Source organism: Balaenoptera physalus (assembly GCF_965194825.1).
Source record: "Balaenoptera physalus genome assembly, chromosome: 3".
Taxonomy (NCBI): Eukaryota; Metazoa; Chordata; class Mammalia; order Artiodactyla; family Balaenopteridae; genus Balaenoptera; species Balaenoptera physalus.
The window spans coordinates 5965823-5980170 of record NC_138890.1 but is presented as its reverse complement, the minus strand read 5'-3'; the positions used below and the strand labels follow the sequence as shown (position 1 = coordinate 5980170).

General features: G+C 59.3%; 1 protein-coding gene across 3 annotated transcripts; it reads left to right on the top strand.

The window, feature by feature from the left end:
• Positions 1 to 37: 37 nt before the first annotated feature.
• Positions 38 to 14036, top strand: TIMM44 (translocase of inner mitochondrial membrane 44). Of its 3 annotated transcripts, XM_082456118.1 has the most exons (13): positions 39 to 182; positions 1974 to 2075; positions 4673 to 4843; positions 5846 to 5926; positions 6660 to 6809; positions 7826 to 7965; positions 8260 to 8345; positions 8937 to 9029; positions 9126 to 9250; positions 10636 to 10686; positions 12366 to 12455; positions 13055 to 13165; positions 13486 to 14036. In XM_082456118.1, exons 1-13 carry the CDS (start codon positions 135 to 137, stop codon positions 13603 to 13605), a joined length of 1368 nt encoding a protein of 455 aa, XP_082312244.1. In that variant the 5' UTR covers positions 39 to 134; the 3' UTR covers positions 13606 to 14036. The 3 variants fall into 3 exon arrangements, with proteins under 3 accessions (XP_082312245.1, XP_082312244.1, XP_082312246.1); XM_082456119.1 differs by lacking the exons at positions 12366 to 12455; positions 13055 to 13165; positions 13486 to 14036 and adding an exon at positions 11928 to 12242 and having other exon boundaries at positions 38 to 182; XM_082456120.1 differs by lacking the exons at positions 12366 to 12455; positions 13055 to 13165; positions 13486 to 14036 and adding an exon at positions 11484 to 12004.
• The last annotated feature ends 312 nt before the right edge of the window (positions 14037 to 14348 follow it).

Below are 14348 nucleotides of genomic sequence, written 5' to 3'. Positions count from 1 at the left end.
CCAGTGATAGGCCTTTCCCTCCCACAAACCCCACCCGCAGGTCTCGCTTTTCCCAGGCCCAGGCCGCACTAGGCCGACGCGGCGGATGACGCCATCGGATAACGCCGCGAGAAGGTCACACGGGATCTTCCAGCATGGCGGCGGCGGCGGCGCTGCGGGGAGGCTGGTGCCGCTGCCCGCGGGTGAGCAGAGTGCGGGGCCGGGGGGGCGGGCTTAGGGAGCTCCGGACCCGTGACCTCCAGGGCCTCGTTCTCCCCAGGCCGTTGACCCCTTCGGCCCTTCCCTGAGCTCGGCGAGAGGCTCGGAGTTTGGTCGCTGGGTCAGCCGAGGCCGGGGCGGGGGCCCCGGAGCGAGCCCTCGGAACGTGGGTCCCGAAGCGAGACCTGAGGGCGGGGGCCGGGCGTGCCGGGCCGGGAGCGGATCGCCCCTCACTTCCTGGCTGACCCCATGTGTACCGAGGAGTGAATGGTGTCCGTGATGCTCAGTGGAGAAAAAGTAGCGAGGAAAAGGCAAAATACCGTGACAGTCACAGCTCACCTTTATATGCCACGTCCCCCTACCGGGAGCATTTCCTGCATCGCCTCTCTTAATCCTCTGAAAGTGTAGGAGGTAGTTGTCGCCCTGGCTAAGAGCCTGGGCTCATAGATGCTCTGGGGGTCAAGGCGTGTAAAGCGGCTTTAGAAAATAGTACTCACGTTGCAGCTGTTTGTCGCTATTTCACAGAGTAGGAAGCTGGGAACTCAGAAGTGTTAAGCAAGCTGCGCACAGTCTCAAGAGTTTAGTGGGGTGGCTGACCTGGTCCAAAGCTCAGGTCAGTCTGACTCCAGAGCCAGACTCTGGAGGAAGGAAAATATCTCCCAGGAATCTGAGTGTCAGGAGAAAGAAGGTGTTTTTGACTCAGGACTGAGCTTTTTTTCTGGGCTTGCTTGTCTTTTGAGACAGGTTTTACAGGTTGAATGTACACGTGTTTGGATTTGGGCACAAGTCCCAAGGAGAACCACCCTCAGGTTTGGTCCTGCTGGGGGATTTTTCTCCCCAGTGAGACAGCCATCCACTTCTATTTCAGGCTGTTGCTGAAGTCAGTGGCTCCAGGATTAATGGGTGTAGGCATTCAGAGGAGTAAAACAAGTTACTTAAACTCCCAAGAGTTACTCTTGAGTAGCTATAGGAGAGTGTGGCATCTGTGTAAGTTTGGGGTGTTGCTTAGAGTGACTGGAGACAGGAAGCATGGAATGGGGAGAGGAAGGGCCCAGGGGATGTGGAAATGGAAGAGTGGTTCCGTCAGGTCATTGACATCAGTGTACCTAGCTCCGTGCCGGGTGCTAAGGTGTAGCGTTGAACAGGACCTGCATGGAGCTTCCCTCCTGGAGCTTTAAGTTCACCATTTGGTAGGAGAAGAAATGCCTACCAAAGAGGTGCTGCACTTGAGGCTAGCAGCATCTTTGCCCAGGTGGCTCCCCTAGGTTGCTCTGCTCACATCTCAACCCTGGACCAGGACATGGTAGCTTTATTCCAGGGTTGTGCCTGGGACAAGTTAGCAGTGTTTACCCCTTGAAGCCCGGGCCTCTGGTCTTCCAAGGCTGGCAGAAGTAGGGTGGGCTGGTGAGAGAAGACTGCTTGCCACCAGCATCGAGTCTTAGCCTGCCCATTTTCAGACTAAGGTGTTCAGCCAGACTGGCACATTTAGCCTTCTTCCACCATAGGTTGGCATTTCCTAGGACCCATCGGTTTCCCCCACGTTCAGAGGCAGGAGGGTAGATATGGGCCCCGGAGGTGCAAATCCAGCGTTTTCTTTTTCCACCAGATTCCACTGGCTTCTCAGAATTTGGGAAGATGGTCAAGCATCTAGCATGCAGCAGACATGTGATAAGAATCGTCAAATGAGTCTCAGACGACGCCTGCTCTTTTAGCGTGGCCTACTTCCTCGTCACCCTCTAGTCTAAATGGATCTTTCTCTTTTCTCCCTCAATTAGAGATGCCTTGGAGGTAGAGTCCATTTTCTCTCCAGCCACAACCTAGTGCCACTACCCCATGGTACCTTTCAGCTGCCCCGGCCGAGTGGAGAGCTGACCCTGGTGAGTGACTCAGGATATAAGCAAGCCGGCAGGAAGGGGAGGTGTGAAAATCAGATCCAGTTGACAGGAGAGAGGGCTGCAGGATGCTGTCCACACTGCTGGGGGTGTCTGATTGGCAGGCATTCCACATCCAAGGTCTTCCGGAGTTACAGAGCCCGGTGGGCCTGGTCCTCTTGGTATCCCGGGAAGTGCTCGACACTGTTAGGGGTAGGGCGCCTGCCTCACACAAAGTAGCGTGTCTCAGCTCTGACGGCTAGAAGGGCATTCCTCTGACTGAGCTGAAATCCACCTCCCGGCGGCGCCCACGTGTGGGTCCTTCACTAAGCAAGGCTGTGCCCTCTGCGGGGTGACAGCCCCTCTGGGCACTTGAGCAGAGTCACCCATCCGTCTCCTGGAGCTGGGTTTCCCCAGGCCATATCTCCCTTACTCTTTATGTTGTTCCTCACAGAGAGCATTTTCTAGAGCTTTTTTGCCCTCCCTGTCATTCCTCTTCAACCACGTTTCTGTTGGTGCCTCACCGCCATGGGGAAGAAAACCCCAAATCTCACACGCTCCAAATCCACATGCTCAGGCAGCCCACACCCTCCCTTCCCTTCTGAGTCTCATCTCAGCCCTCTGGCCTCAGCATGCTTTATCTCCCAGATCCTGTCCTGGGGCTCTTGTGGGCTTGGGACATGCCCTTTGGCGCTTCCCCTTAGTTGTCCAGCCCCGCCCTCACCCCCCAGTTTGCAGCCCTGGAGTGAGCGGCGGGGCTGCCGCGAGCTGGCGCGGTCCCTGACAGTCGTAGAACTTGGACTTCCCCTGGAGAAAGGCTGGTCGGGGCACATCTGGACCAGACAGCGGCCTGCCAGTGCCAGGCCGGGCCACCGCACCTGTGGGGCAGCACCCAGACTTGCTGCTGCTCTCCCTGGGGCCGGACGGGGAGCGGGGAGGCAGTCGCCCCTGAAACTGGCAGGGTGAACCCCGAGCCGCTGCAGCGGACCCCGCACACCGGCAAGAGTGGTGGGAGCAGCTGAGCACCTGCGGCCATTTCCCTGTGACTTGACTGGCTCACAGTCATTCTTTACGCTTTCTCTTTCCCGAGCCTGCACTTAGTTACACTGGGGGCGAAGCAGGCATCTAAAGCCGGCTGTGTCTGACCCCGAAGCCTGCATCTCGGGTAGGGCAGTGCCTGGAGCGGGGCCTCATGCTGTCTTCTGGCCTCTGGGTGTGTTCGGTTGGGTTTTCCTGTGGGGATTGGACGGGGGACCCTGAGCTCGGGCTCTCGGTGACTGTGATCCTGTGGGCCAAGAGAGGGCGGTTTGTGCCAGTCCCCAGGCCCTTGGGTGACATGTAAAGCCCAGCTGGGGACTTGAGAGCGGCCCCAAAGGAAGAAGTTACCCTGCGCCCAGAAGCCCCTGGAGTAGGGCCTGTGCCGGCTCTTTTGGGATAAGGGGCCACAGAGTCCTTTCAACTCTAGTCCTGGGACGAGGGTCCCTTTGGGTGTCGGCCTTTTCCTTGGTTGGGCGTGTGTGAGTCCCCATGAGGATTCCAAGCTGCGCCTGTTTCTCTCACCCCAGTGAGAGAAGGGGCCTGGCATTTTCTTTTGTTTTTTAATAGACTTTATTTTTTTGAGCAGTTTTAGTTTTACAGGGATATTGAGTGGAAAGTACAGGGCGTGCCCATCAACCTCCTGTCTCCCTCTCCTCCCACCGGGCATGCAGTTTTCCTCGGGTTGTACATCTTGCAGTTAGGGCGGTACATTTGTTAAAACTGATGAGCCAGTATTGACACATTATTGTTGACTTTGGTCTGTGGTTGACATTGGGTTCACTCTCTGTGTTGTACATTTTATGGGTTTGAACACATGTATAATGTATCTACCGTTAACAGTATGGTTACAGAGTAGTTTCATTGCGGTAAAAATCCTCTGTGCTCTGCCCACCCTCCCTCCCCTCCTCCAGCCCCTGGCAACCACCGGCCTTTTCCTCGTCTGCATGGCTTCGCCTTTTCCTTGTCTTCATAGTTTCACCTTTTCCAGGATCTTAGAGTTGGAATCCTACAGCCTGTAGCCTTTGCAGATTGGCCTCTCTCCTTTAGTGATACGCCCTTAAGGTTCCTCTGCATCTTGTCTTGTTTCTTTTTTGAACTGCGATGTAATTGACTTAACATGTCATGTGACTCCTCTGTATTTTTTCATGACTTGATAACTCATTTCTTTTTCTTGCTGAATAATATCTTGTCCTACAGTTTACCGCCTGGTGGCTTTTTACTTTGTCTGTTATGCTCTTCTAAAAGAGATAACTATTCATTGTGGGGTTTTTTTGGTTTTTGTTTTGCTTTGTTTTGTTTTCGTTGTTGTTTTTGGTCACACCGAGCAGGTTGCAGGATCCTAGTGCCCCAACCAGGGATTGAACCCTGGGCCCTCGGCAGTGAAAGCGCAGAGTCCTAACCATTGGACCGCCAGGGAATTCCCAAATACTGTTTTTATTTATTTTTAAATTTTTATTTATTTATTTATTTTTGGCCACGCCGTGCGGCTTGTATTCATCGTTAAACCTGTATCAACAGAAAGGAGAAAATGAAAAAATTCTTCGTTTCTTTTACATTCTTTCTAGTCCAAATCCTATTCTTCTGGAAACAGGAAAGGCTTTCTCTCCGGCTTGCTAGAAAATGTCAAACAAGAGTTAGCCAAAAACAAAGAAATGAAAGAAAGTATAAAAAAGTTCCGAGACGAGGCCAGGAAGCTGGAAGAGTCAGATGCGCTCCAGGAAGCCAGAAGGAAATACGTGAGTCCCCTTTGCTTTGAGTGTCCCTGGGCAGTCACACTTGCTCTCAGAGCCAGGAATTCCCTCGCAGTGCAGTGCTGGGGCGGCCGGGGGTGAGGGGACAGGAGCGGGCCCCCAGCCTTCCAGTTCAGCCATGAGACTGCAGCCTCCTCTACACACGGCCCAGCAGCACTGATGGGGTTTCAGAGCCCTCTTGACCTGCTGCATCAGAATCTGCATCTCCACGGGTCCCTCGGGCACTAGGTTTGAGATGCGCTGCTCCTGAGGGCCTCTGACTGAAATGGGTAGAAAGTGGGTTGCGGGGCTGGTGTAATTATTATATTAATCACTGCCGCCATCTCTCACCGAGCAGCTGCCAAGCGCCCACCAGCGGATGGACTTGGCGCCCTTTATTTGTCTGCCCGTGAGGGCTCTGCCTGGCGGCACCTCCATCTCACCCGTGGGCAGCTGAGCCTGGGGTTGTGGGCATTTGCCCCAGGCCCCTCGGAGGTTTTGTTCTGTTGGCGCCCCTCCCAGGCCGTGGGCGACGCCTGTTCCCCCTGAGTCTCCCCAAGGCACTCACTTGGATGTAACTACCTGTGAGGGATTCGACCCTGCGGGAGATCGCCCGCCCTTTTCATTAAGGAAGAGGAGTGAGCCGAGGGGTCGTCTCGGGGCAGCGCAGGCTGAGCTTGGGGCCGGGTGATGGGGAGGGGGCAGAGCGGGGCAGGAGAATGCTGAGAATGCCCCGCCCCGCCCCCAGTATATCACTGATGAGCATATGGGCAAGATCACCCCCTGCCGCCCAGAGACAGATGCGGGGCCTGGGGCTCTGTGCGCAGGAGGGTCCCTGCCCCAGCCTTCAGCCAGGGACAGCCAGGGACCCTGGGGGGACGGGAGGGGCCGGGTGGACAGGCTGAGGGGGTGGGAGAATGGGGTGTGTCTGGGGAGGAAGGGACTGCTGAGGAAACGGTCCTTTGGACTGGGTGTCGCCACACAAAGATACAACATCCTTTACCCTAGAGAACCATCGAATCAGAAACCATGCGGACAGGCGAGGTGATCAGGAAGAAGCTGGGGGAGATCACCGGCACCGTGAAGGAGGTAATGGCCTCGGGACCCCCAAGGCCCTTTAGGACCTCCGGAGCCCATCTGCTCCTCACCTCCGGCGGAGGAGTCGGCGGGGGGCAGTGCTGGGAGCCGCAGGAGGAGCTGGCAGCCGGGGATGAGCAGGCGGGAGGCTCCCGGAATTAAAGTCCAGGACGCCCTCAGGAAGGAGGGAGAGGTCAGACTAACCCACCGGCCTGCGATTCACCGCTTAAGTTAGAAGCCTCTGTACTACGAGCAAGAACAGGAGGAGGGTGAAACGAGGATGTTTTCCTTCCTGCCTTAGGCTAGAAGGAAGCTGGGGCACTGCACGCCCCGCCCCCGGGAGGGTGGAGGTGGGAGTGAGACTCCTGGAGGGCCTGGGAGACTTTCTTTTTGTTGCTTCTGTTTTGCTTTGCTGTTCTCCTGGGCTGGAGAGAGGGGCAGGGCTTTGCTTGGAGGCCAGCCCAGCGCTGGACACACCTCCCTCCCCTTCGTCCTGACCCCGGGGCTGCTGCGCCTGTGCTGTCCTTCCTGCCTGTTCCAGGCCGGAGCCCTAGGGTCCAGCGCCCCAGACATCGTAGGCAGCCTCCTGGGACATGTGCACCCCAGTCTCGGCTCCATGAGCCAGGTGGGCTCAGGACGCCTGCTCCTGCCCTCTGGAGGCCGGGTCTGCTGTTAGCTCGGGGGGAGCTCCTGCAAGCCCCCACCGGGTGCCACGCCAACACCTCCCTCTTCTCTGTCTCAGTAGAGTCTTGACGAAGTCAGTAAAAGTGACCTTGGCCGGAAAATCAAGGAGGGTGTGGAAGAAGCAGCCAAGACCGCCAAGCAGTCGGCTGAGTCTGTGTCCAAAGGTGGGGAGAAGCTTGGCAGGACCGCTGCCTTCAAAGCCCTCTCCCAGGTGAGCTGGACCGGGGCTCGTGCCCGCGGGCGCTCTGGGCTCAGCCCCAGAGAGGCCTCACTGAGGGCTGCAGGGCACACCAGGCCTCAGCCCCTCCTGGCTGAGCAGCCTCGGGCAAGTCATAGCCCCTAGGGAGCTACACGTTAACATACCAAGAGCCTCCAACCCGATGTCAGCTGCTGACACCCTTAGCTCATGTCCAGAACCCAGAGACTGTCGGGCTCTGGGTCACTTGAAGTCCTGAATTCATTCCGTAAATACCACTTAGCACACGCTGGGCCCTCTACTGGCCATGGGGCCTCAGGAGAGAAGGTTCGAGTTCTTGCTCTCAAAGGATCCCGGGACAGGAATGGGGACAGGGAAGGGGCAGGCAGTTCCAAGTAACACGTGACAGAGGAACGCTTGGGGAGGGTGCCAGGCCAGGGGAGCGGGCATCCCCGGCTCGGGGCGCCCCGCGCAGCTAGGTGTGGCCAGAGTGGCTGCAGGGACACCAGAGGGTCCTGGAGGCCGTGCAGGGGAGTTTAGGTTCATCCTGAAAGCCCAGTCTCCCAGCGAGGATTCCGGCAGCAGCTCAGAGGAGGCCGGAGAGTGTCTTGGGTGGTGGAGCCAGGAGGGAAATGGGTTCCAGAGGTTTGCGGAGGTGGGTCCACAGGCTGGGCAGCTCGGATGGAGGTGGTGGGGCAGAGGCAGCTCTCAGGACACCCGTCCGGTTTCTGGTCCATGTGAAGGAATGTTTCCAGGGAGAGTGCGGAATCGGCCTCAGAATGTGAGGGTCGTCTGGGAGCAGCTCTTGGCGGGGGGCAGGTGGGGGCAGAAGTCAGAGCTGGGGTCTCCCCTCTGCCTCTTGCCTCTACCTCCCCCTGCCCCCGCCCGAGGCTTGGGCGTGTCTTTGCCCTGCACCTGCGAGAGTCACGTGACCTTGAGACCTGGGAGGCATGGCCCTGGGGTGGGTCCACAGCTGCTGGTCTGGGATGTTGGGGAGCCCCAGCTCCCACATAGCCGGCTGTGCTCTGCAGGGCGTGGAGTCCGTCAAGAAGGAGATCGACGAGAGCGTCCTGGGGCAGACTGGGCCCTACCGGCGGCCCGAGCGGCTCAGGAAAAGGAAAGAGTTCTCGGGAGAGAAATTCAAGGAAGAGAAAGTGTTTGAGGCCAATGAGTAGGTACCAGACCGGCCAAGGGGCCCACCTCTCACCACCTCCCTTTGCAGCACCTGCACTGCTGTCCGTTTCCCAGGACCCACAGAGGGTTCCTACCCAAGTCAGTTTGTGGGATTTCTTTCTGCTCGAGGTTCCCAGGCACCCTGAGAGAACTGGGAGGGGAAGGGTAGGGTGGCAGGAAGGGGGCAAGAGAAGGCAAGAGGCCGGGGTCGTCACACCGTCCTGCTGGCCCCTCTCCCCGTGACCGGAGCGGCTCCTGGGCCGTGCTCACTGGCTTCCCCGATCTTCCCCAGGGAGGCCCTGGGGGTCGTGCTGCACAAGGACTCCAAGTGGTATCAGCAGTGGAAGGACTTCAGGGACAACAACGTGGTGTTTAATCGTGAGTGTTCGCATCTCAGAGAACTGCCAGACGGCAGGCCGGTGACGGACACTCACCGAGTGCTCCCCGAGGGCCGGGCACAAGACAGAGGAGGAGGCCGGGGTCAGAGAGGACCAGTCACTCCCGCAGGGCTGCCCAGCGAGTGCGCAGCGGAGCGCAGGCCTCAGGCGGCCTGAGGGGAAGCGCCCAGTACCTCTCGGGCGGTGGGCTGCCGCCGGCAGGGCTGGGCCACCATCTTGGCTGGAGCCAGTGTCGTCGTGAGGCAGCCACATGCACGCGCCAGCCACCCCCCCATGTGAACTTGGCCTCGACACACCCCCTCACGGGCCAGGAGCCAGCTCAGGGCCCGGAGCTCTCTGCTCAGTCTGGGGCACATGGCTTCCCAGGCGCTGACGGAGCCCTGGCCCTCCTCAAATGAGGACGTCCAGAGGCCTGTGTTCCCTCGGCAGCGAAAGCCGCAGCCAGCAGGGGTGGCGCCCGGCGATCACTCAGCTCCCCTCAGCCCCTGGCCAGCAGGCTCGGAGGGGGCTGCGATGGAGTGGGTGTGTCTCTCCGGAAGGGGCCCCTGACCCCATCCGCCACCCCCCGCAGGGTTCTTCGAGATGAAGATGAAGTATGACGAAAGCGACAACGCTTTCATCCGGGCGTCCCGCGTGCTGACAGACAAGGTCACAGACTTGCTGGGTGAGTGGGCTGCCCCGGGACCATCCCCCTACAGCCCGAGCCGGTGGTGGGAGGGGGTCCCGGGCCCTCACCCCACTCCTGGCTCGGCTGCCCCAGGGGGCCTGTTCTCGAAGACGGAGATGTCGGAGGTGCTCACGGAGATCCTGCGGGTGGACCCCGCCTTCGACAAGGACCGCTTCCTGCAGCAGTGTGAGAACGACATCATCCCCAACATCCTGGAGGTGGGTGTGCGCCTGGCAGGGCTGCGGCCCCGTGGAGAGTTCTGCCAGCGCCGCTTGGCTGTGGAGGGGGCTCCTGAGCGGAGAGGTGGCTCCAGTGTTTACAGAGGCCTGACCACCCCACACGCCCAGCCCTTGTTAGTCAAGCAGCTCGAGAAAGCCAGGCCGCTGTGGTCGCCTGCAGCCCCTGCTGGTCCCTAGGCCGGTGCCCTGACCATTCTTGCCTCGCCCACGGGATGTGTCTGCCCCAGGGACTGAGTTTCTCACCCACTGGAGCCTGGAGCCCCGTGGCTTGTTTCCCTCGAGCTGTCTTCCTGAAGTTGTTCCCTTGAAGCTGCCAGGGGCCAGGTGTTTGTCTCCCAGGAGCCAGGGGCCTTTCAGGAGTTGGGAGAAGCCGGCTGCTGCTTCAAGGGCATGGGGGCAGTGCATGACTCAGGGCAGGGAGGTGGGACCAGCACAGCAGCCCAGGGGCCTTTCCTCTCTGGGAACCCTGAAGCCCATCTTCTGGTCTTCTCGCCTCTCCTTTTGGCACATAAACAAGGAGGAGGCGACTTGCTCAAGGTCACCCTCCTCGAGGCCCCCCCATGCTGGGGCTGGAGCCTAGGCATCCTGCAGTGGGACCTAGGCATCCTGCAGCCCAGCCAAGCCAGGGGCCTTTGGCACGGCCTTAGTGGGACCGCAGGCAGCTCGTCCAGCCCCATGTGAATGTCTGTCCCTTCCTCCTGCACTGCCTCTGCCTGGCCCCCTCTCCTTCCTCCGAGTTCCCAGGTCCCTCACGACACTTGGCGGGGTTGGGAGGAGGTGAAAGTGTAGCATTTCCCCAAAGCAGCAGCCCAAGCACGGGCAGAGTCTTCTGGGCTGAGATTGTCTCAGCCCCCAGATTCCCCGTGGTTTCCCACCAGCATCTCACCACCCCACCCCCCCTGAAAAGCCACCCTCTCCCTCACCAGATCCAGCCCTGTCTCTGGGTTCCTGTGGAAGCTTCTCTCATTGCACCCTGGGAACCCTCCCCTGCACTCCCCCTCTGCCCCGTCCCGCGTGGGCCTGGCTGTCTAAGGCTTCTTCGTCCCCAGGGGAGGTAGAATGCCCTGCCTGGCCTCCTTGGGTCGGTTTCCCGGCCAGGGCAAGAGCCCCAAATGCTGCCACCTTCCTTTTCCTTCCAGCAGGCTGTTGGGACCCAGCCTGGGCTGCCCCGTTGTCACTTGCGGGGGCTCTGCTCCCACTGCTGCAGCCTGGCCTGGTCTCCCTTCCCCAGACTAGGACCCGGAGGCTGGGGCCGGGGGTCTGCAGAGGAAAGGTTCTAACTGGAGAACATTCTCCAGAGTTTACCTGCCTCAAAGGCCCACTCTCATTCTCACACTTTTTTTTTTTTTTCTTTCCCTTTTTAGGCCATGATTTCTGGAGAGCTCGACATTCTCAAAGATTGGTGCTATGAAGCTGTAAGTGCTTGCTTGCTTTACCCCCGCTATTTAGGCCTAAGAAGAAATCACAGTTCAGAGGAGATCTGCTTGGGTGGCTCAGTCCGGGAAGGGCTGGGGTGTCAGAGGCAGGGGTGGCTACAGGCTGGGGGCCCAGGGGTCAGGGGGTGGGTGGAAAGGGACGGGTTTGAGGCCCCACAGCCTCCCTTCCCTGGGCCAGAGTTACATCATCGGGCCCATCTCATGGGGGTCGTGAGGATGCTTCGGGGACACAAGGGCAGCGCTCCAGCACATGCGGCGCTGGATGTATTCATTAGCTGTTCTCATTGCAAGATCCTCGAACACATCCAAACAGACATTGATAGATTCCCACCCGGGGAAGAGCTGCGTGTCCTGACGAGGCCCGGCTGCTTCCTGGAGTCGGGGCTCTGGGCCCCGGGCCACAGGCCGCGCTGGGCTGCATGGCGGCGGGTCAGGCGTCCTTGGGAGCACGCTGTCTGCACTGCCCCTTCCTGGCAGCCTCCCCATTCCCGTCATCAGGCCACCTCACCCCACCCTGCTCATTCCCTGACCTGTGTCTTCACGGCATTTGTTCCCCCCCCTCCCTCCCCCACCAGCTTCTTGATACTGAGCAATCCAGAGTCTCTTTTGGCTGATTTTATTCTGTACCCAGCTCACAAACAACTTGGAAAAAGCAGAGGAGAAGATGTCAGGTTTTCTTGTTAAATACTCCCCTGCACGGTGACTAATCCAGCAGGCATTTATGAGTGGTTTGGTTTTTTTTTGTTGTTGTTGTTTTTTTACTTTGGGACCATTAGGATGTGGCTGGTTATCTTTGCCAGCAAGCTGCCGCTGGTGCCCCTGGAAACGCAGCTGAAGTTGCAGCCACTCACACAGGGGTGTTTTGAAAATGTCATCTTTAAGAAACCACACAAGAAGTCGGATTGGCACTTTTTTTTTTTTTTTTTTTTTTCACTTGGTGGATCAGTTACTTCCATAACGAGTGGATGCTGTTGGAATGTCTTCCGTCATGGTTGCTTGTTGAGATACAAGGCTGCTGGCTGCTGTGTCCCGGGCCTGGGAGCAGGCACAAGAGGGTTAGGGTGTCGTTTGGGGCACCACTGCCCCCGTAAGAGGAACAGGCTGCCAGTGGCCGAGACCCGCCCACAGGGGCTGGTCAGTGAGAAGGCGGTAGGCCCGGGCAGTTCACCCCAGAGCAGCCGTGGGGTAGGATGAATCCTAGAAAAAGCGTTTGGTTCCAGGCCACGATTCACAGTGAGGTGAACATGGGAATGTTCAGGATCAGCCAGAGAGGCCTCAACTTACCTCTGGGAGTGTATTCCAGATCGCGTTCCAGGAGAATTACCAGCCTCACTGATTAATACCGCTTTCAGTAGCGTTGATACAGTGCTGTCTTTATAATGAGAGGGCAGTGTGTGATTCGAGCCAGCCAACGGGTGGCACCGGCCTCCCTGCTTGGACCCGTGCTCCTGGCATCTGCCACTCCTGGCGCCGCACACCCAGGAGCCGGGAGCCGTTTCTGGAAGGTACAAGAGCTGAAGGCCTGAAACCCCATGGTGAGCTCACCCACGGGGAGCTTCCCGAGACACCGCAGCAGCCCCCGGCTCCCCTGCGGTGCAGTGCCTTGGCGCCACGCACAGGTGGCCAGCCATACTGGTGTGTCTGGCTTCTTGTTGCAGACCTACAGCCAGTTGGCCCACCCGATCCAGCAGGCCAAGGCGCTGGGCCTCCAGTTCCACTCCCGCATCCTGGACATCGACAACATCGACGTGAGTGCCTCTTCCAGGGGGCCAGGTGGACCCCAGGGTGGGCAGGGGTGCTTCTCTGAATTGCGCTCAGCTGGGAGAGTTGAGGTCCCTCTCCCTGGAGGAGTTCCAGTGCTTGGACTAAATGACCTCCAGGGTCTCTTTCAGTGGAAGGTTTCCACAGTCTTGCTGTCGGGAATTCTCAGGCAAGTGGTGGCCCAGGGGGTGCTGTTGCCCAGACCCAGGGTCCCCTGAGGCCCCTGAAGCCAGGGCTATCCCTGCACCTTCACTGGGGAGGCTTTGTCAGGACTACTCAGGCCCCCCACTGGTCTCCCCGTGGGGAGCTGAAGGCACGCCCACACCTGTGTGCGAGACAGCCGGCTCTGAGAGGCCATTACACGCCTGCACAGCCTCAGTCCGGGGAGCCTGTGTGGGTCCTCAGGGGTTCACATTCTGCCTCACAATTGGGAAGTGCCCGCCCGGAAACGGGCCAGTGGGAGGTGGCAGCCCTGGGGTGCTGAAGCAGGGGTCTGCACCTGGAGGGGCAGCAGCAGTGAAGGGGCTGGGGACCATTCTCTGAGACCTGCCTGCCCTGTCGTGCCCCGCCCCCCCCGCCCCTGCAGTTGGCCATGGGCAAGATGATGGAGCAGGGCCCTGTGCTGATCATCACCTTCCAGGCCCAGCTGGTGATGGTGATCAAGAATCCCAAAGGCGAGGTGGTCGAGGGTGACCCGGTGAGTGAGCGGGGGAGGGGATGGGGCGGAAACATGCAGTGAGGCCAGTTGAGAGTCGGGATGTGGCGTGGCAGGGCAGCACCTTGAGCTGGGCCTGGCGGAGGGTAGCTGATCTCTCTGGTTTGACCAATTCCTGAGTTACAGCCTCTGTCCCTGCCTCTGCTCTGGACCCCAGACCCAGGCCAACCCCGCAGCATCACTCCCTGGTCCCTCCCAGTTCCCTGACCTGGCAGCGCCTCTCTCCCTGCCCTGTGCTCGTCCTGGAGTGGGTGCCGGGCTCGCACCCTGCGTCCAGCCCTCACCCTTCCCCGATTCTGCAGGACAAGGTACTGCGAATGCTGTGCGTGTGGGCTCTCTGCCGAGACCAGGGCGAGCTCAACCCCTATGCAGCCTGGCGGCTCTTGGACATCTCCGCCTCCAGCACAGAGCAGGTCCTCTGAGCGCAGCAGCCACGACTGGGGCCTCGGGGCTGGATCATCACTGCAGACACACGGGAGACTGTTGTCCACTTGCAGCAACTAGATCTCTGGGGACAAGACTGTCAGCTGTGCCCCCGCCGTGCCAGGACTGCTGCAGAGCTAGCGGGATGGGGCGGGGCAGGGAGGGGCTGCTGTGCACAACGCCAGCGCCCGCACCGCCCCTCTGCCCCATGGGGGCTGCTCGGGCCACGGGCACTCAGGCCACGCAGTGCCCAGAGGCCCCCAGCCCAGGGGTACCCTCCCAGGACCCAGTGGTGCGGCCTGGGCCCACTGGCCACGTCAGCCAGGCCATTTCAGCCTTTTTTTTTTTTTTTTTTAACAGTGCCCTTATTATTATCCTGTACATACGCAGAGATTTGGAAATAATAAAACACCAAAGTGCAGGAGAGCAACCTGGGTAGTCCAAGGTGTCTGTCACTGGGGTGGGGGGAGCTGGGACTGGGGGGGGCAGCCCAGTGGTCATGGGGCAGCGGTCATGGTCACTGAAGGAACGCTTAACAGAAGAGGGGGAGGACTCACCTGGACGGGACCCTGCCCACCCTGAGTATGTTGTCGGGCGGGGGGAAGGGGGGGGAGGAAGGAAACTGGAAAAGCTACGGAGGTTTTCAGTGACCTGGCTGGGGTCGCTTGAGGGTTGGGGTCCCCGAGGCTGGAGGACCTTAAGCGTCTGTATGAGTTTTGGGGCACTGGGATCCCCCAAACAG